Source organism: Pogona vitticeps, chromosome 6 (assembly GCF_051106095.1).
Source record: "Pogona vitticeps strain Pit_001003342236 chromosome 6, PviZW2.1, whole genome shotgun sequence".
Lineage (NCBI taxonomy): Eukaryota > Metazoa > Chordata > Lepidosauria > Squamata > Agamidae > Pogona > Pogona vitticeps.
This window is the reverse complement of record NC_135788.1, coordinates 94,632,803-94,653,703: the sequence shown is the minus strand read 5'-3', so window position 1 is coordinate 94,653,703 and position 20,901 is coordinate 94,632,803. Positions and strand designations below refer to the sequence as shown.

The window sequence follows — 20,901 nt, the reverse complement described above, 5'->3', positions numbered from 1 at the left end:
TTCTTCTGGGGGCATCCTGGGGCTGTGCAGCTTGCCCAAGGCCAAACGGGCTGCCTGTACACACTGGGCAATTGATCTCTGGGTCTGTAGCCAGATACCTAAACCACTGAGCAATCCAACCAGCTCAAGTACTCTTCAAATTCCTGAAAGTATGCCGTTAACAAGAGGGCAAAAAACTATTCTCTGTTGCCTCAGAGGGCAAACAGTTCTAAGCAGCTTAAGGTATGGGAAGACCATTCGGTTTAAACATTAAGGGAGACTTTTAAGGAGGAAGTTCAGAAATGCAACCAATTAACTAGAAGGGTGGCAATCTCTCCTTTGCTAGAGATTTTCAAACAGAAGTCCATCTATAGGGAATGCCCTGGCAGTAGGTTATTGGTAATAAGAAGGGACTTGGATTATGTGGCAAAATGAGGGATGCCACATGCCAACACATTGCTCTCCAGCTCTATGAATCTGCATTGAGAGAGACCACGGGTCAATCTAGATCAGTGCTGATAAGCTATTAGTGGCTCCCCAGACCTTTAGAAGGATCTCTCCTAACTCTGCCTTAATGAACTTGGGATCTCTTATATACAAGCTTCTGCTCTAACTCTGAGCTACAATCTTTTGAGGGTAGTCTCTCATCTATACAGCCACATATGCTCACCTCCACTAAATGAACAGAAAGGTAAACTGGATCACATTTGTATGTAAAGCTCCTGCGGTTTGGGTCACATGTAACCCTTTACAGTGACACAGAGTTTTTCCTGTTCTGTCATTCATAGTGAAAAACAGTGCACGTGCCCTGTGCACACTTGTAATTTTGTTAACTTTCCCTTCTGAATGCTGAAGAGTTCTGTGAAACTTGGAAGCCTGCACATGTTCATATAACCACACTAAATATTTTTGCCTCTCCAATTCTTAAACTCACCTGGGTGCCACGGCTGCCACGTACTAAACTACCTAAGACAGACGGAGCCAACGAAGAACCAGTCTCAGAGAGTTAGGCAGCCAGTCTCAAAAAACACATGGTTGGACATGAGGACATAAGGTTGCCACAAGAGAGATAATCCACCACCAGCCATTCATGTGGGAGGCAATGTAGGATGTGAATTGAAAATCCAAAGCAATTGAGCCAAAGGATGAATGAGCTTTGCAAACAACAAGGAATTGTGGATCTGTGGATTTGATGTTAATCTCCCAGTTAAAATCCTCCTGTAACATGCTTCAGCCAAGCATGATCCCTAAAAGGGTTCCTTAGTTGAACAGGGAACTCCAGAGCCCAGTCTCTCAGCACCTTCTGCTGTGAGCACAGTAGCTGAACGAAGTGTAATGGAAATGGGGAGTCCCGGTTCTCAGCTTCCTTTGTTCAGACCTACAAGATTCCAGTCCCGCTCTGAAACAAAAGGGAATGCCTACTGTTTTTCAAAGTATGTTGCTTCCAAAACTCACTCTGAATAATCCCATTCCATCCTTTTATGGACCCATACTCCTTCCCCCTTGATTCTGTGGCTATCTATGGGAAAAGGGGATGGGATTGTGGTTATACAATATTTGTGGTTATACAATAGACAGGCTGAAAATGCTCAGAAGAACCCTTAATTACAGATTTCTGTGCTCCAAGGTGTCTCTGTGTGGTTGCTGCCAATTTGACAGCTTTGCATGAATGCCCATCTTTACCTGAGCCATCATTCATTCTCACCTTTCTCTGAATCCAAGGCTTTATTGAGAATGAAATGATATAAAGCAGACACCTCTGAGCATACACAGAGTATTTTCTCTCTCTGTTGAGTAATTGATAGTTCGAAGGCTAAGGGAACAAAGAGACTAAGATAGGCAGAGGAGGTGATTTCTAAAGCAGCTCGAGCCTTTATATCTTTTGTTTTTCACAGATGAGTCCTGCCCACACTCAAACCTGCTGTCTGGGAAAAACAACTAGCCTGGAAAGAGCGGTAACATAGTGGAATCAGGGACTGCATGTTTAACCCACCAGGTCATTTTAATTAGGAGGAATGCTAGCAACATCTGCTTCCCACCTCTCTCCACCTTCCTCTTTTTTTGCCTCTGAGCTTTCCTATAGTCATCACAGTTAATTGAAGGGCAATGGATGCCCCAATGACAAGACAGGATTACAAACTCTCCCATTGTAAAGCAAGGTATCTGAGACAGGCAGGTTTTAAATGGACAATTAAAGCTCATTAGATACACAAAAGACCTATCTCCAGTTGAGATGAAAACTGCTAAAATTAATTCAGTGCTACAGATTAATGTATCTGTCCGTATATTCTGGCTTCCATGATGAGGGCTAGCATTTCCATATCCATTCAAAAAGAATGATGGACTTACCAGCAGGTTTGGCTTGGAACACATTTTCTAGCACCAAGGGCACAAGAAAAGTCTTTTAAAAACCCTAAATAGGGGTGGGCTATTTGTGGCCTTCCAGATATTCATGAGCTGCAGTTCTCATCATCCCATCCCATTTACAATGCTTGCTGGATCTACTGGAAGTTGCATTCTAACAACATCTAGAACAGTGGTGTCGAACTGTGGCCCTCCAGATGTTCTTGGCCTTCAACTCCCAGAAATCCTGGCCAGCAGAGGTGGTGGTGAAGGCTTCTGGGAGTTGAAGTCCAAGAACATCTGGAGGGCCATAGTTCGACACCACTGATCTAGAAAGTCATAAAATGACCATGCCTGAAAACCAAAGCCCCTTGTAAGGGATTTGGTAACTGTCCAAGGTGCTGAATGAATGCATTTGCTGATTTCCTTGTGTCACGTCCCTTCCCCCCCCCCCCGCACTTATTTGTTGGCATAGTTGAGACTGTTTTAAAAAATCCTTCCAGTTAAACCAATAATAATTAATAATTCTATGCCATCAACGTTATTCCAACTTATGGCAACCCTTTTCAGGGTTTTTTTTAAAGGTAGAGAGTACTCAGGAATGAGTATTCATTACTATTCCCTTCTTCTGGGGGTAGTCTGGTACTGAATAGCTTGCCCAAGGCCACACATGTTGGCTCTTCTTCTATGAGGCAAAATGGGGAATTGAACTCTCAATCTCTTACTCCAAAGGAGCTATATATGTTTTAAATGAAAACATTTGCCCCATTCCTGAAATCATCACACAAATTATTATTTTCCTCAGAGGTTCAGCATGAATAGTTCTCTTTCATATATTTGCACCTGAGCACCTACAGGGGAAGGAGGACAGTGGAAAGAGCATAGAGGAGGGGCTAGGGGTGGAGACATTTTATTATGAAAGCTTTTCCTGGACCGCCCCCACAGGAAAAAGGCTAAATTAGTTTTCATTGATCTTTCTGGAAGCATTTAAACCGTCCTCCCCACCCACAACGCAGGAATCCTCTTAAGGGAAAATCCCCAAGCCACAATATGGCATTTTAGTTGTGTGTTTTTTAAAAAAAACATGATTGCTACACCTTTCTCCCCTCCTCGTAGCACTTTCCTTTCAAAGCAGTTGGAACCAGGTAGTTAACAAAGAAGAAGTAACCATCAGACTGACTTTCAAACAAAGCTTCAGCCCCGGGACCTATTTCGAATGCCAGTGGAAAGATTAAATATGTAAAAATAAAATATTATTCCTAGCATTGTCTAGAATACATTTAAGGCTTCCCACCAGCTCGTCCGGTCTTAGATCAGGGACCAAACCCTTCACCTCAATAAGCTTGAGATCAATGCTTCTCTCCTCCCATCCTCCAAACATCGATTGTTGATGGTGCAGGGCAGGGTGGGGTGGAGGAACAAACTAGCCCTGGAACTCCTCCTATTAATCTCTCAGGTAAAGGAACTAGCGATTTTTCTCCAATCACTGGTGAGAATGGAAAGGAACTCCGCACATAGGCATGAGACAATTATTACTGTTACATCTCATCTTCCTTCTGAGAAACCTGGTGTCTAACCTTTAAAGTGAGCAGTGGCAAAAATGGCACAGTTCTGTGTTACCTTCTCTCTTAATCTCACACATACAGATTTGGGTGTGCAGTTTGGGGTTGATTTGTATGTTGTTTTTGTTTTCAATAGTGAAAGGGAGAAGGCTCTTTGCACATGCAAGGAGTGCTCTTTTTTTTTGTTCACATGTTTGAAAAAGACCACCGAGCACTCTACATTTCCTCTGTGTATTTGATGAAATACCCAGCAGGGATGAGTTTATATCAGGACTTGAGATTTCATCAAATACACATCCAGGCACTTGAGCCCGAGTACAACTTACATCTTAGCTGAAGTCACAAATTTGCATAGCTTGGAAAAAGTTACTTCTCTGCTGGACTACAGCTCTCCGAATTCCCCTGCCAAGCAGTGGGGGGGGGGGATTCTGGGCACCGTAATTCAAAGAAGTAACTCATTTAGGTTCTGTAAATGAACTGCTTTTCATTGGGATTCCCCATCCACTGAAAAAGCTGTACCTTCCCCCAAACTGAAGGTCTAACACTACGTGAGCAATGTGTTCTTAATTCTGAAAAGTGTACTAGGTATTTTTGTCCCAATTTTCTTAAAATGAGAGGATGTTTTAGGAAGTGAGAACAGGGAATAAGGAAACAACTTCAGCATCCTCACAGACCAAAGGAGGTGAGTTAGTTACTGGTTTCCATACCAAATAGCAAAGCCCCTCTGATGACAGAAGTATAGAATATGGGGGTAACTAAAATTCATTTTGGGATGCAGCTGCATATAATTGTCTGTTCCTTATCGAGGCTGTTAATTTAGCTCAATTTTTGCAAGAATGAAAAATAAGAAGTGTGGAACTAGTACACAACCTCATCCTGATATAAATGAAAAATATCTACATGCTCATTATTAATCAGATGTAAGTCCTGTTCACCTTCTTCAGCCTTACTCCCAAGTAAGTAAGAATAGAATTCAGAGCTGAGATAATTTATCCATTTTATTCCCATACCTCCCAGGATCTTTCTTCCAGCTGGCCGTACTAGCTGGGAAATCTTGGGAGATGGTAGTTCCAGAAAATACCTTTTCTGGACTCTAAAAGACCACTGCCAAAAATTTAAGGAACGTTACAATTGGCTTATATCTATTTGGAAGTACTTCCTTGTTTTATTTTTTTTAAGACAAATTACAAGGCTGAGCTGCCTCAAGGCACTGGGCTGGCCCTACCATTGGATAGACTAAAGTAACCCCTTCAGTACAGATGCTGGGAGCCACAGTAGCACCACCTCCCAACTATTTTTCTGGCGTTTCCCTGGTTAGTGCCCTCTAAGGCTCTCTCTGCCTTGTGCCCACTTAAGCCAGCCTAGTGCCCTCAGGTATGGCAGAAAATGCTGAACCATCCCCAGTACTGGCGTAGGTATTCCAGTCTACTGGCCTCCTGTATACAGAATGAGAAAGTTCTCATCTTGCTCTTTGACACAAGTAGTAAAATTGTCCTGGGTCCACCTTGTCAAGGCATATTAGCAGTTACTGATTACTAGAACAGAAGCTGTTGAGAATAGATTTATGATTTATATGGCTTCTTCATTCCTCACTGACATGGGAAGGTTCATCACCTGAGAATGTCCCCTACCCTTCACATATATTATCCCAAGGATTCTTAGGATAGAAAAGAATAGTAAAATAGGATACTGTTTTTCATCACTGCATTACTGGGGGCTGAAGCAACAACAGTATTTTGAAAAGAGGCTGCTGTATGTTTTTGGCATAGATAGATAGATAGATAGATAGATAGATAGATAGATAGATAGATAGATAGATAGATAGATAGATAGATAGATAGAGAGAGAGAGAGAGAGAGAGAGAGAGAGAGAGAGAGAATACACGGGGATTCAAAGTTGGGAACTACTGCTCTACATCATTCACAGCTGGAGTTAGGGTTGCAGTTAGGAAATTTCAGTCTTTGAATGTAGCTGTCTTACACCCATCCTGTTGCTTTCTTCATACAAGCAATTTTTCACTTTCTGCAGAATGTGGTAATTTGACCCTGCTGCCTCCTGCTCATTCTGTTGAATGAAAAGGCCTGGATACTCATTCCAAAGTCCTGCCCTAGTGGCACTTGCATGGCTTATGGGGCTCGCTGGGTGATTTTATTGGCTTACAGCCAGCCTGTGTGGCCTTGGGCAAGCTGCACAGTCCCAGGGCACCCCCAGAAGAAGGGAATAGTAAAGCACTCTACCTAGAAAACCCTGAAGAGGATCACCATTGACCAAAATTGACTTGATGAGACATGATTATTATATCTGTCTCATAGTGTTGTTCTAAGAATAAAATGAGGAGGGGGAGGATCATGCTTTCCACCTAGACTTCTTCAGAGGAAAGGCAGGACAAATATAAAATAAACAAGTTTATTTATTTTTAATATAAAATAAATAAGTTTATACTGAAATTATCAAAGCGCCACATGACATGTTTAAGACTAGCAAATTTATCATAACAGGAGCGTTCACAGACATGCAGCCCACATCTACAGATGCATGGGGGGGGAGTTTTTTGGAATACTGGAAATATTTACAGCATATATGATAGTGGGAAGGATATAGACAATACCTACACAGAGATGTGCTCTGTGAAGAAGTGGGTTGTGTGTCCATGAAAGCTCATCTTACAATACATTTCTTAGTCCCGAAAATGTCACATGATTCTGTTATTTTTCACAGAGACTACCAACACTGCTGACCTGTCAGACGGAAACTCAGAACTGTGCAAGAAGAGCATCATCAAAGTAAACAAGGATTGTACAAGGCAAGATTTTCAGACAAAAACCCAGGCCCCCACTTCACAATACGGGCAAGGGGACTCCATATGCAGCGTGGCTCTCTTACGATGGTCTGAAGTAACATTATACACAGTACCATCTAAAGAGTCCCCCCCCCCTTATAAAATTCTTAAGATCAATGTCTAAAATTCTTGCACTGAAACTCTGACTTTACAGCTGTCACTCCCTTGCTCAAGAGAACTCCCTGGCAACATCCGAGGGAGTCTTGCATCTTAATACCCTGAATGGCACTGCAAATCCTGCACTGAAGCTGCTTGGGAGCTAAGAAGAGCAAATCGTTCTACAAGTCTGAGAAACACAGAGTGTTAGCCAGTTCAAATCAAGTTTCTCAAAACAAGCAAGGTGTTTAAGCCATTACTCCTTGTTTACAATCTTCCTAACCTTTTCTTCATTATCATTCTTGTTTTCATTGCACTGACAATACAGGCAGTGCTTTGCAAAATTTAAAAAAGGTCAGTCTATGCCCCCCCACCCCGTAGTATACAGTCTTAATGTTTCAGGTGTAGGGGAGACAAGGAAGGTAGGGAAGAAAAGAGAGGGGTGGGAAATATGGGGTAGGGATAGCTAAGGTGATCAGAGATGGGCATGTAATCTTGTGATTATATATCGACACCTTTGCACATGCTCAGAGGCATGCTCTTTCTCCTTTGCAGTGGGCTGCAGTCCATAAAAGCTTAGAGCAAATAAAACTAGGTAGTCTTAAAGGTGCTCCAGGACTATTTGTAGATTTTGCAGTCACACCCTAGAGACCATCTTGACTCCTGCCCTGGAAACTTCTTTAAATTCTTGTTTCAGGAGTTCTAGGGCTGAGCTGGGGATTGCAAAGAGCCCAAAGAAATAATCAGGATGGGATTTTGGGGGAAATAGCCACAGCCTCACTCAGCAAAAGGAGCAAACACGACCCTGAAAGGCCCCAGCGGGGCTGGCTTACCACCTTTTGAAGTGATGGCAATTCTAGGGAATCCCTTTGGGACTCCCTAGATTCCCTCCACCCCCATTCCAAAAGTAACCGAAGAAGTAAGTTCTGGGCTAAAAGTTTGCAGGAAGGAAGTGGGGCACTCAAAGAGACTCTCCACCGCTGTCTAACCTAGAAACACCTGTCAGGACAAACTGCAGTCTCATCCATTTTAAGCTGCTTCACATTCTTTTCTTTAAAAATCCATGTCAAATGGCATCATATATACTGTACACAGAGTCCCTACTACCCCCCCCCGCTATGTTTTAGAAACGTGATTTTCACATTTGAAGGATGTTTCTTTCCCGGTTTGCCGACCGACTGCAAGGATATCAGCCCAAGACTGCTCCGAAGGGGATCCTTTTCACACGCGTGATGGGGGGGGGGTGTGGGGAGCGCGTTAAGTAACAACTTCGGCCGGCTTTCCCCGTTACTCCCGAGGAAGCACGCGAGGGTTGCGCGACCAGATTGGGAGGCTCCTCCGGCCATCCAAGGGCAGAGGGAAGCCTTGCCCAGCAAACGAAGGGGCGCCGCAAGCAGTTTCCGCCGCAAAAACATAGGGAGTTCTTTTTGTTCAAGGGCGACGGGGGGGGGGCGGCGGCAGTGAAACCAGAGGGATCATCACGCAACACACACCACACACACATTTAAAGATCGGCGGCTCCCGCTCGGAGAAAGATAAAGAGCATTTCTTGCCTCTTTGTTAACTCCAGGGATGGGGACGGTATGTGTGCGTGTGCGTGTGGCGGGGAGAGATGCCGGAGAAGAGAGAGACGCCACACAAAGCAAGCCCGGGAGCCGGAGGTGGCGGGGGGGGGTGTCTACGGAGTAAAGCACCTCTATTGTTCCGGATTTGGGGCAAATAGCTCGCCTGGGCATCCCGCCTAGCGCACGGGATCGCGGCCCCCCTCCCCGCTGCAGGGCCGTCCGCTCACTGTGAAAGGGAAGTAAAAAGCGCGCAGGAAGCGCGCGGGGGGGGGGGGAGAGTTATCAAGGCGCCCCCTTTCTGTCCAGACGTCTTTCTTCAACCTCTGCCAGCTCCAGAGGCAAGCGCCCCGGTCCTCAGGGCGCCTTCGTCCGAAGCGGAGTTTAACTTTTGTGCGGAGGGAAAAGGGGAGAAGAAGGTTCGCGGCGGCGTGGGGGGAGCCCTCTCTCCCGCGCACACGCCCTCAGGATCGGTCCCCTCGAACTCCACGAATGGGAAGAAAGGGTCGGGGAAGGAGGGCTGGTCAATCTCCGGTCCCCGGCACCCCGAGCCGCGCCCGCGATCCCCAAGGCGACTTACGTGTCCCATCGAACCTGTTGGCGATGTTATCCAGGAAGGTGTTCTGCGGCGCCAACAAGCCTTTCATCACCGGCATGGCGGCAGCACCATCGGCGCCCCCCGCCCTCGCCGCCCTCGCGGGGAGGGTGTCCCTCTGTGTGTGTGTGCGTGTGTGTGTGTGTGTGTAAGGAGGGGGGGGTGTTTTCAGAAGTCGCCCCGAAGCGGGTCAGGCAGGAGGGTGCGCGGCATCCCGGCCTGCGCTGGCAGCGCGAGGCGAGGCAGCTGCGGGAGCCACCCGGGCTCGCTCCCTCCCGGCTGTCATTTCCCTCCCCACTAATCCCAGCCGTGCAATTAGCAAGGGAGCGGGCTGAGGCGAGCACATGGGGAAGCGCTGGGGGTGGTGGGGCGCGGGGAGGAGGGAGGAGAGCTTGAGAGGAGAGAGCGCCCGGGAGGCGAGGGGAGCGAGCGAGAAGGAACCCGCCCAGATCGCGGGCGCCCGCGCCTCCTGCTGCTCCCTTGCGCGCTCGCTCCCTCGCTCACTCACTCCCAGGAGCGGCGCCTGGCACGCTCCGCAAAGGGTCCCGCACGGCGCTGCCCGAGCGAGGCCAGACGCGCCAGGAGATGGGCAGGAAGCGCCTGTGCCAGATGCGCGCGCCCTGTTGGATTATTTGCTCTTCAAGATATTTCCAGATAAACGCTGGGAATTGTTGGCTCAAAAAGAAAGTATCCTACAGCCATGTAGGATACTCAGTGAGCAGCGAAGGTGAAAGAAAAAAAGAAGTCGGCAAACAAACTACACACACACACACACACACACACACACACACACACACACACACACACACACACACACACACACACACACACACACACACACACACACACACACACACAAAGAAGTAACCCAATATACATCTACTATAAAAATATCAAACAGACTTAAAACCACCCATTTGCTATGCACAGCTTAATAAAACTAAGAGCTTGTATGTAAAAATGTAACAGCTTTGCTAAACATACAAGACAAAAAAAAACCCACCAAAAAGAGGTTGATGGTAAAACAGAACAAAATGACTTAGCTTCAGGAGAAAAAACATAAAGCGAGCTCTATCAAAGAACGGCAGGCATATCAAGGTAAAGGCGAGATAGCAGCAGATACAACACACAACTGCTTCTGCTATCTACTAGCATCTGGTGAAAAGGTAAGCAAGGCTTTCCCTTATAGCCAGAGAAAGAAAAGAAGAACAGGTGTATTTATTATTGTAGTAGCCGGAGACATGGTAGGAAAAAAAGGAGTCAGGCTTTTAAAGAAAAAGGTACATGCATGGCTGCATTGCACTGTAAGAAAAGAAAAAAGAGGGGAAAACAACAACACTCACATGCGCACGTATCCCCATAATGTCTCTTTTTCACTTCTTCCTTCGGATACTTAAAGAGAGAGAAAAGAGAGAGATGGTAATAAAATGTACCAAAAAGCATGTTGAAAAAGGGACGAAAATAAAACCATCGAGTGCGTTCACCTAACACTCTTAAGGCCCCACTCACTGAGAGAAAAGCCCTGAACTCATTGGAACTGACTTCTGAGGAGACAACTGTAGGGTTGTAGGGGAAGAATCCTGGGAGCTTACTAGCCGCTTTGCAACTCCCAGGCATGGATGAAATGACCGTTTTGGCCCTCCCTGGGGCAGAAAGGGAACCACCGCTAAGAAGTACCTTGTGGGCTTTTCCACTCTCTCCTTCTTGTTGTCCTTGCCCACCCTTGTTCTTGACAAGCACTTCCAAAGGTGAGGAAGGGCAAGGCTGGTGGGGAAGCACACATACCTTCAGGTCAGGACCTTCTTCCGCCCTACCTGACAAAGGGGGCTTTAAAGTGAGTTTTGAACTTAAAAGTTCCCAGATGGAACGTGGTGTATGTTTTCCACTCCATTTATCAGACTTTTTAAAAAGAAAATGTCTTGGGGATCTTGAGATGCACACCACAAGATCTTGGGGATCTTGAGGTGCACATTGTCCACATGAGGCCTGAAGACACCTGTTCGCCACTTTTGCTTTAAAGTGCTATGGGGTTGTGGGTGTGTAGATGTGTCTTGGTCAGTTTTCCTGGAATCCTTCTGAGCTTTTATTACTCCATTTGCTTGGCTGGACTGTGGCTGGACCAGACCCATCATTTCCTTTTCCTCTCCATTTGTCACTTCCCTTTTAATGCACGGTTTTGCTCATTTGTGGGACGTGGTGGTGCTGCGGGTTAAACCGCAGAAGCCTCTGTGCTGCAAGGTCAGAAGACCAAGCAGTTATAAGATCGAATCCACAGGATGGAGTGAGCTCCCGTCGCTTGTCCCAGCTCCTGCCAACCTAGCAGTTCAAAGCATGTAAATGCGAGTAGATAAATAGGGACCATCTTGGTGGGAAGGTAACAGCGTTCCGTGTCTAGTCACACTGGCCATGTGACAACAGAAACTGTCTTTGGACAAATGCTAGCCCTATGGGTTGGAAACAGAGATGAGCACCGCGCCCTAAAGTCGTACATGACAGGACTAAATGTCAAGGGGAACCTTTACCTTTGCTCATTTGCTTGCAGGCATCATCTCCATGTGGGCTGGAACAGACTCCTTTCAGAATTGCTGGTGCCTGTACTTGCTGCTGACATCAGGCCTCATGCACTGGTGTGAATGTCCGTCCCATCCATGCACACAGATGTGGAAGCAGCTGGAGACTTGTGCTTCAAAAAGGTCAGCTTCCTTCATGAACTGTGAAACACCCCAGAATCTTTTGCTAAGAGATGTTGCTAAGAGTTGTGCAGTGCACCCTCAATGCACATGCAAGGCAGCCCAGCCTTGGCTAGTCTCCTCTAAGGCAGGTCATTTAAGGAGGTGCAGTTGGTGTTACTGACTAATTGTTGAATGAGCGGCAGGAATGCTCCCATTTTGAATGTGGACACAAATTGGGGAGATTGGGAAGCAGTTACAGCACTCTTTCTTGCTATATTTTGAGGAAACTCTCTTTTGCAGGATGAATTTGTATTGGATAAAATGTAGTACAGCAATGTAGTGTTAGATGTGCTGGATAGGTACTCCTATTGTTTGGATTCCTCTATTTTAGGTTTGTCTTTTCAATTTCAAAACAATTATGGCAACTACTGTTAAAGCTTGCAATAAAGGCCAACCAAAACACCATACATTTTCCACTCGCCCCCCCCCCCCCAGTATTTTGGTCCTTTAAAAGGTATCGTCCCACTGTTGGATTTTGTGCATATTGTGCATGAACCAGTGTGGCTACTTTTGTTTATTCCTGTCCTTAAAGCACACTGTTTTTGCAAGATGACTTTGCATGCCAGCTTTTCCCCTTCCTCCCATCCCAACACACATGCAAATCCCTTGGAATGCTGCCCTGCCTTTAGGTAGGGGGGTGGAATGGAACGGATGGGCATTGGTTACCATCCAAATCTATTCTTGTCACTCCTCCATCCCATACCCTGCTCAGTGCCAGCAACCCTGTTAAAAATGGGCATATCAAGGCAGCTCATAGACAGATGGGCTTTTTCCTTGGGTCTTCCTCAGTTACCCTGGAAAACTACTTCCGTGGAGATTTCCCATAGAGGTGCATTCCAGTTCAAAATCATAGACCTGCTCACTCCAGTTTTACTTCCCTTTAGGCTGACTTTGGATGGCTACACCTGGGAAAAGGAACTTGTAAGTCTCACTCAAGAAAACTGATTTAATCATGCTAGAATTCAACTGTGCAGTGTGTGATGGATTACAGTAAAGGAGGAAAAAGAGTATATTTGACCATGTGCAGAGTTCAGAGTGCTCAGAGTCAGGGTTTGCTTTGGAAACTAGTTCAGATTGCCACTCAAAGAACAGTTTGCTTGGCCCAAGGAGTTTCGGTTCTTTATCCCTGACGTATATAGTGCATCTCTGAACAAAGAAAAAGGCCAGTATCCTGTTGCGGGTCTTAAGTAAGAATAGACCCATTGGATCCATTTCATGTTAAGTCAACAATTATGTAAATCCGGCTGAGTCGATGGGTCTATTCTAGTTGCAGCTAGCATGGCGATGTTGGTCTAAATCTTTTTCTCTTACCATATGGCAGAGGTGAGGTAGAGGACATTTATGGTGGTGTCGTGGACCCTATTCCCTCGCTCGAGACAGCATGGCAGATGTACTCATTCTCTGCACCCCCTTCTCTCTCTCTCTCCCACCATCCCCTACTGGCAGACTGATCTGGAAGGGATGCCATTGTCAGAGTCCAAAGTAAGGGAACCCCCCTCTTCTGTCCCTCCACCCAGGTTAAGTCTTTCTATTCCTCTTGGGTAAACTGACCACTTGCCTCCCACCCCTGCTTCCCTTGCTCCATCTCATGCAGCTTTCCTTCAGCAGAGGCTGGCCCTTTAAGGCAAATGGGGCACCACCAGCCGCTGCCACCCTGCACCGGACTGGCTACTCCCAGCTGATCCCTTCCTGTCAGTTTCTGTATCTGAGTAGACATGACCTGCCCATGTCCCTCTCCTGCTGAATGCCTAGCTTCACACAGTGTGAAAGAGTGTATGCGTTGAGGGGAGGGTGGGAATGAGATAATGAAGATGAGTTCATCAGCCAACTGTCCTCCCTTGAAACCAGGCACAGAGAAGGAAGCGGCAATTGGTTTGGGATCTTGGATGTTTTTTCCCCCTGCTGTAAGTTATAGAATGAATGAATGGGCTAAGGGTGCAACTGAGTGTGTGCTTCTGTATGTGCATGTATGTGCACGAGTACATCACTCACTTGCCTGGTCCAGTGTGTATGTCTGCACACATACATGGTACAGTATATAAATGCCTGCTTTGGCCCACCTTTGGCCCCTGCGCCCTTCCTGCCGCCATCCATGCTATCCACTATGGGCATCAGCTACTAATGCTTTCCTTCCCCATTTCCCCCTCTCCTACTCCTTCTCTTGCTTTACATTAAACTGGGTTGGGAACTACAGGTCAGGCCACACGCTTGCTATAGTATTGACCATAATGGATCTAGAATTTATATCACGGAGTGGCCAAGACAGAGGGTTTGGCTTTCAAGCAGAACTGAACCACCACGACCACCTGTGCCCAGGACCTTTTCTGTTGGGACAATTCAGATTTTCACAAAGCGCAATTTGTTCCAAGACCTGGCACAATAAAGAAGAGCAGTAGAGGAGAGAGTACCCTTGAGCAAAGTGTTCTCCTCTGCCTTGCTAACCTGGACAATCCCTCACACGTTTAGGGCTTAGTGTTCCAAATCAGACCCTGTAATGCTAACCCAGGAAGCAGAGAGCGTCTGACAATTTCTTTGTGGAGACGAAGCGCTAACACAGTGCACAAAAGGATCACCCACACAAAGAGGTTTATTGTGGCGCTGGGGTTTCCAGCTTTCTTTGCCAACACTGCCCTCTGGCCGCCAACCTGGGCCAAGCCTGCGGAGTGGTTCAAGCAGTGGTGAGTACACAGAAGACTTCGCTGTGATGGATAGCTAGAAACATCCTCTTAATAGATAGGGTGATGGAGTTAGGCTCTGGCTTCTGGTCACTCTGAACACCGAGGCCAATTTGGAGGCAACAAAGGTGATTAAATGAGTGCTCTGAAACAAAATGCCACTGGCTCAAAAAACTGTAGGAAATAGTTCTGGTCTGAGTCGAGCGGTAATGGGATGACAGCTCTTAGCATAGCTCTCAGTCCCAAAAAACAGACACCTGTCCCTCTCTCTTAGATCCCTCCCTCCACCCTTCTCTGTTTCTTATGTGCGCACATACATATACTGTATGCATGCATGCACATGTACAGCTATTTTTCTCCACTCAGGAGCTGGAATTCTGCAAGCCAAGATGAAAGCAAATGTAAGCAAATCTCTGGTGATCCCAGTAAAAGGACGGCTTGGTCAAATAGCTCTATTACTATGTGTTGCACTGCATGCTGGTTTACAAAAGGCTTATGCCAAAGGAGGGAAATATAGTCCAGTGAAGTCTGGAAAGTCAAACGTTTCCCAATCGCAGTCTGAAGCTTACTTTACATGTCTGCATACAGAGTGAAGTTTGGAAACAGGAGGGCATATTGAAGGAGGAGGAGGAGGAAAAGGAAGAAGAGAAGGGGAAAGAGTTTGTCCGTTTCATACACGATGGGCATTTTTGCCTGTCTTGATAAAGTTACTTATTTTGGGTTACAACTCCCTGGGTTGGCTGTAGGATTCTAGTATTTGTCATCAGAAAAAAGTAACTTTTCTAAGTGCTAGTTAAAACTCCACCACATGTGAAAGGGACACATTTTGATATATGGTAATTAACTTTGATTATTAATTGGCACCCTCTGGATGAGGTTTTGTTCTATCCAGGTTCTTCAGGCAAGCAGCAGAGTGTTTCATACAAGCATTGACAGAGCAGCTATGAAACATGATCACCAGCTTTATTTGAGAGAGGATGAGGTGATGGATGTTTGAAAAGAGCTGTTTACACAAGGGGAACAACCGCGGTGATGCTACCTTGGACACAGCACCAACACCTGCCTGATGTTAAATAACAACCCACAATAGTGATGAAAGAAACCTTAAGGGGAACTAATGGGCAGTCTTGAACAGCTTCTTCCCCCTTGAACACACCTTAGTAAGTGGAATCAACAGCACCAGTCTTTGGTCCGGGTGGCAAGTCCTTTTCCAAGTAGCCTCCAGCAGGATTGGGCCCTGGAGCACATAGCACTGGTGCCAGATGGGCAGTGCTGTTGCGGACATTCCCCTTGGGCTCCGTTGCCCACTCGCTCGCTGCCCTCCTGCCCATGGTGAGGATCCCCGCAGCCTGGTTCTCTGAGCCGTGGAAGAGACGGTAGAGCTGGCTGTGGAAGGCCTGCCTGGCTGTGGCACGGCCCCGCTTGCCAAGGGTTAGGATGCCAGCGGCGTGGTTGCCCATTCCATGGAGCAGCTCGAAGATGCGACATGAGCAGCTTTTCTGATGGCAGCACGCTGGCACCATTTGCTTGGCATCGGTCAAGGAGCACAGCAAGAAGAGCAGGAACAGGAAGGTGGCTCTTCGGACCTGGGGACACACAACAAGGAGTTGGCAGCTTTCAAGTTGGAGGGGGTCCAAGGCAGAAGCCTTTGCTGATGAGACTTTTAGCTCATCCAGACTGACAACTGGCAGTTCTCTAAGGTTTTGGGTAGCCATGATTCTTCCCACTGGTTAACCAAGATGGAACTGGGTGTTGGAATGCCCGGTGTGAAAATGATTATGTTGTTGTTTTAAATTAGCACCTATCCTTTGAAATTGTTTTGTCAACTTTCCGATGAGCCTTCTTCCCCTAATTCAAAGTTTCTTTCCAGGGGGGGTTCCATCAGCTTGGTTTTTTTTTTTTTCCAGTAACAGAGTAACTCATTTAGGGAGCTGAGATGGTTGAGAAACTAAGACAATATGGTTTTGTTTTTGTTTTCAAGAACCACTCAAAATCGAAAGAAAGAAAGAAAACATTTCAAAACTCTGTGTTTGTTTTACCTTACAGCCCCTAAGCTATTTCCCCTGAAATATTATCTTCCTCACCCCAGCTTCAGCTTTTCTAACCTTTCAGGCTGAAAGGCTGTGATGAATAATATTTTTGGAGCTGCTGTGGCTTAACACCATTTACTTCAGTCATTTACCCCTTCTGTCTGAACCTGTGTACAGTCGTGTTTTATATCAGTGTCAAGGTTCTAGCCCTCATTAAAAAAAATGCCCGGTCTTAGACAGTACCTTTGCCCAGGATTCAAAACTCCTACTTATGGCTCTGCCAGCATGGCTTTGGGAGAGTAGCACCCCATCCCATTTCAAGGGAACCAGGTTGTTGTAATTCATAATACATGTTTAGATCTGGCTGTGCATCAATTCTTGGGGTTCACAATGTTCTTTCTTTCTTTCTTTCTTTCTTTCTTTCTTTCTTTCTTTCTTTCTTTCTTTCTTTCTTTCTTTCTTTCTTTCTTTCTTTCTTTCTTTCTTTCTTTCTGTACACTCACAGACCAAAAGGCGTGCCATATTATCAGTCCTATGGGAAAAGGGGACAAGTGGCATAGCGCTGTGGAATTAACAAGGCTCTCCATTAAAGCCAATTTTGTGCACATTGAATGGTGCATCGTAATTTGCAAAGGGAAATGCCATTTGATGCCCCTGCTTTGGGCAGCAGAAATTATTTAGCTGGCCCTGCACTACCCTTAGTCACCATTTGTTCAACCAGGATTGCATATCCCTCTTGTTCCTCTGCTGAGGTAGCATTGCTTTTATTTCCCCTATCATATTTAGCACCCTGTTATCACACAGTGGCAGAGGTACTGCTACAAAACCTTGAGACAGGAGATGAGGCATAGTAGACAAGATCAGAGCTTTGAAAACATACTTTTAAAAATAGAAACTCCCTGAATCCCCCAGTCAACGGGGCCATTGACAATGAGAACTGGGGACTGTCTGAGACTTGTAGTTTGAAAAGCCACTTTTCCAGTCACTGGACAAGATGGTTTCTTGGTGATGCAAAAGTCTGAGTTTCACCATACTTCTAAAACCCACATTGAATGAATGAATGAATGAATGAATGAATGAATGAATGAATGAATGAATGAGAATATATGAACTGCCTTTATCTTTTCTAGATATACCATGAGCCTGTATTGCCCAATGCAATTTCTGTCTGGCTCTTTCTAGGGTTTCCCAATGATCTCGCATGGCTTCATCCCAAAAAGGTGTCTCCAACCCCATGTCACACCTCCCCACCCACTCACCCCGGGCTCTCCTTAGCTAGAAAGATGCATGACTATTACCTTCATATTGTGACTCTCCCTCAGCTTGAATGTCTTCAAGGCTACAGGTGAGCTTGTGTCATGACCTTCTGGAGGCGATGCTCTCAGCAAATGCTGGAGGCGGCGGCCAATTTATAAGGTTGGGTTTTGAGCGGGTACTGGGAGTCTCATTTGCTCCTGTTTGTGATACTCTTTGTCTCCATTGTGGAGCCGAAAATAATACTCCCCCTCTGCACCTCGAAAAGGCTCAGAAAAGAGTAGAAGGATTCTTTTGCACGCTGTCTCTAAGTGACAAGACAAGTCACCTCCTTCCTTTGTCCCGTTCCTTCTGCTAACAAACCCACCCGGGTCTGAGGAACCCGGCAGCCACAAAAGAGGCCAAAGCCTCGGCTGAGATAATGAGAGAGATGCACTTGTTAGCATAGGCCTATTAGGCTAATTACCTTCTCTTTTTTAAAAAAAACACCAAAGGCCAAGAAACTAGCAGTGTCCTTTTCGTTGCCCAGCCTTAGCACGTTGCATTGACGTACTTCAGCAGTGGCATGTGGCTCTTGAAAGACCTGCAGATGGGGACCTGTTGTGAGGGATCGGGTTCTTTTGGAGTTTTAGGGGTGCAGAATCTGTTAACGTTCAACCTGGAAGCGGCTTTGGAGATTCCCTAGTGTACTCATTGTGCTCACTGCATCTTGCAGGGGGAGCTTGGGAAAGTTGTCATTTTCTTAGACTACAGCTCCCAGAATCTATATACCTATATATATAGATTCTGGAAGCTGTAGTCTAAGAAAATGACAACTTTCCCAAGCTCCCCCTTCTATCTATCTATCTATCTATCTATCTATCTATCTATCTATCTATCTATCTATCTATCTATCTATCTATCTATCTATCTATCTATCTATCTATCTATCTATCTATCTATCTATCTGCCTGCCTGCCTGCCTGCCTGCCTGCCTGCCTGCCTGCCTGCCTGCCTGCCTGCCTGCCTGCCTGCCTGCCTGCCTGCCTGCCTGCCTGCCTGCCTGCCTGCCTGCTTGCCTGCTTGCCTGCTTGCCTGCTTGCCTGCTTGCCTGCTTGCCTGCTTGCCTGCTTGCTTGCTTGCTTGCTTGCTTGCTTGCTTGCTTGCTTGCTTGCTTGCTTGCTTGCTTGCTTGCTTGCTAGCTAGCCTGGGAGTCTTATCTTCCAGCATTATCATTTTTTTCTTTTCTTTTTGAACTGTCTCATCATAAGGTTTTCAAGTTAAGGAAAGTTCAGCAGGAGTTCATCATTGCCAGCGACTGTGAAGTTGGTTTGAATGTCACCACCTCTGCCTCCTTTGCCAATGTCAATTCCGCTACCGCTGCTGCCCAGTAGCTACCCTGAAGAGGGTGGATGCATCTTAATCTCCACTGCTATTCCTGTTTCCTTGGTGGGGACTCCTTCATTATCTCCTCTTCCAGAGATGGTCCTGCTTGACTGGGTTTGTACTTTGGGCTGTTGTTCCTGGGGCTGTTGCGGGATTCCTTTCCCATCCCTCCTCCTCTGAAGAAGCCACATGGTGAGGTCCATGCTCTCCTTCTCAGCCAGGAGCTCAGGCAGGCACTTGCTCTTTGGTTGCTTGGCTTTGTCAGCCAGTCCACCCACAAACCCCCAAATAATGTGACTCACAGTTTACGGTTTGCTGCAAAGCTCTGTATTGACCCCTCACTTCCAAATCATGCTATCATGTATGGTGACTAGTTTGTACTTGGAGAATCCAATTTCAGATAAAGTCAAGTAAAAAGGGGAACTGGTCAAGGTTTCAGATTGATGCGGTGGTTATGCCTGAATATTATTTCTGTCATATTCTTCCTGTTCTTGTGGATGACCAGGCCTGGGGCTCTAGGACCGAGATTCTTCCCAGCCATAGGTGGGGAGAAATGCCCTTGAAGAGCGCTGTAGCCCCATGTTGCCCAGTTGACATGCACCCATTTAGTGAGACAGACACAGAGGATCACACTTATCTTGGCTTCTGAGCCTCCAGGTGCTCATCACACTCCAGTATGTAGCTGCCCTTGACAAAAATCACATTGTTGGGGAAGACTGCAGCATCTGCCCCCTCTAGGGGGAACACGGTACAACAACTGACCTTGAGAGGGGCAGGGAATGTCTTCTTGGCACATCCATCGATCTGCTGCTGTTCCTTGCCATCAATCTGCTGCTGTTCCAGCACCTACATCTCTAGAAAGGTAGATGTTCTGGCAGCTGAATGGATGAGGGCCCTATCAAGGTCCAACCCCACCCTTCTGGCTGACCCCCATTCTTTGGCTACACTCAAGGTGAGGTGCTCCACACTGCAGCCCACATCTAGCATCTCTTTGCTCTGGAACCACTCTGGCTTCATCACAATAAAACATATTGTGCCCAACATCTGTCTGTGCTCAGTAGGATCCAGGTCAACAAACTTTACACACTCCAAGGGTCTGAATCATAATCTTTCTCATTCTTTATACCAGTGGTCCCCAACCTTGGGCCTCCAGATGTTCTTGGACTTCACCTCCCAGAAATCCTGGCCAACAGAGGTGGTGGAGAAGGCTTCTGGGAGTTGTAGTCCAAGAATATCTGGAGGCTCAAGGTTGGGGCTCACTGCTTTATACTGTACAGTAGGACCACTGTACATGCGGGGCATCGGTTCCAACCCCCGCCCCCCCGCTCACAGATGCCAAAAAACTTGGCTAGAGAACCCCTATGTTTATAGCATAGTCTTTGGTTCCCTCAAGTGGCCAGTTCTGGTAGCACACTTTGGAAATGCATAAGTATTTCTGAGCTTTTTAATTTAATATTTTTGGGCAGTGGGTAAGAGAAGCTGCAGGTACTGATCCTGCAGATTTAGTAGTTCTACTATATTGTGGTTTCTTCCTGACTCATACATAATTTGCACATGCCAAGTTCCTAATCTAACTTTAAGCCTGTCGATTCCTAAAACCTTTTGGATAGCTAGACCCTGCTCACGTGACAAATGTATTTGGAAAAAACAATGCTGTGGTTTTGCCAGTTGTATTCTACATCACAGTGCTATAGTGAATTTAACAGCTTCCACCATACCTGTAGCTTTTCGTATTAAAACCTGAGTGGCATCTTTTGCTGCCAACCTCATCCGTAAAGGGAATTATGTTGTCCGAGGTCAGGTGGGATTCAGCAACATTTTAATTCCATAAAGCTCAACAGTCCTGGTCATAGAGTACATCACATTGCT

At 46.3% G+C, this 20,901-nt stretch overlaps 2 protein-coding genes across 3 annotated transcripts in view; both read right to left on the bottom strand.

The window, feature by feature from the left end:
* The window catches only part of KCNH4 (potassium voltage-gated channel subfamily H member 4), a 60,795-nt gene extending 51,675 nt beyond the window's left edge, over positions 1-9,120 (bottom strand). For both annotated transcript variants that reach the window (XM_020785467.3, XM_020785469.3), the window contains exon 1: positions 8,962-9,120. In XM_020785467.3, coding sequence (XP_020641126.3) covers positions 8,962-9,037 — 76 coding nt within the window. In that variant the 5' untranslated portion in view covers positions 9,038-9,120. The remainder of the gene's footprint in view (positions 1-8,961) is intronic.
* Positions 9,121-15,325: 6,205 nt separating this feature from the next.
* HCRT (hypocretin neuropeptide precursor) lies at positions 15,326-20,434 on the bottom strand. Its single transcript, XM_073004289.2, has one exon. It carries the CDS (start codon positions 16,096-16,098, stop codon positions 15,541-15,543), a length of 558 nt encoding a protein of 185 aa, XP_072860390.2. The 5' UTR covers positions 16,099-20,434; the 3' UTR covers positions 15,326-15,540.
* Positions 20,435-20,901: the final 467 nt, after the last annotated feature.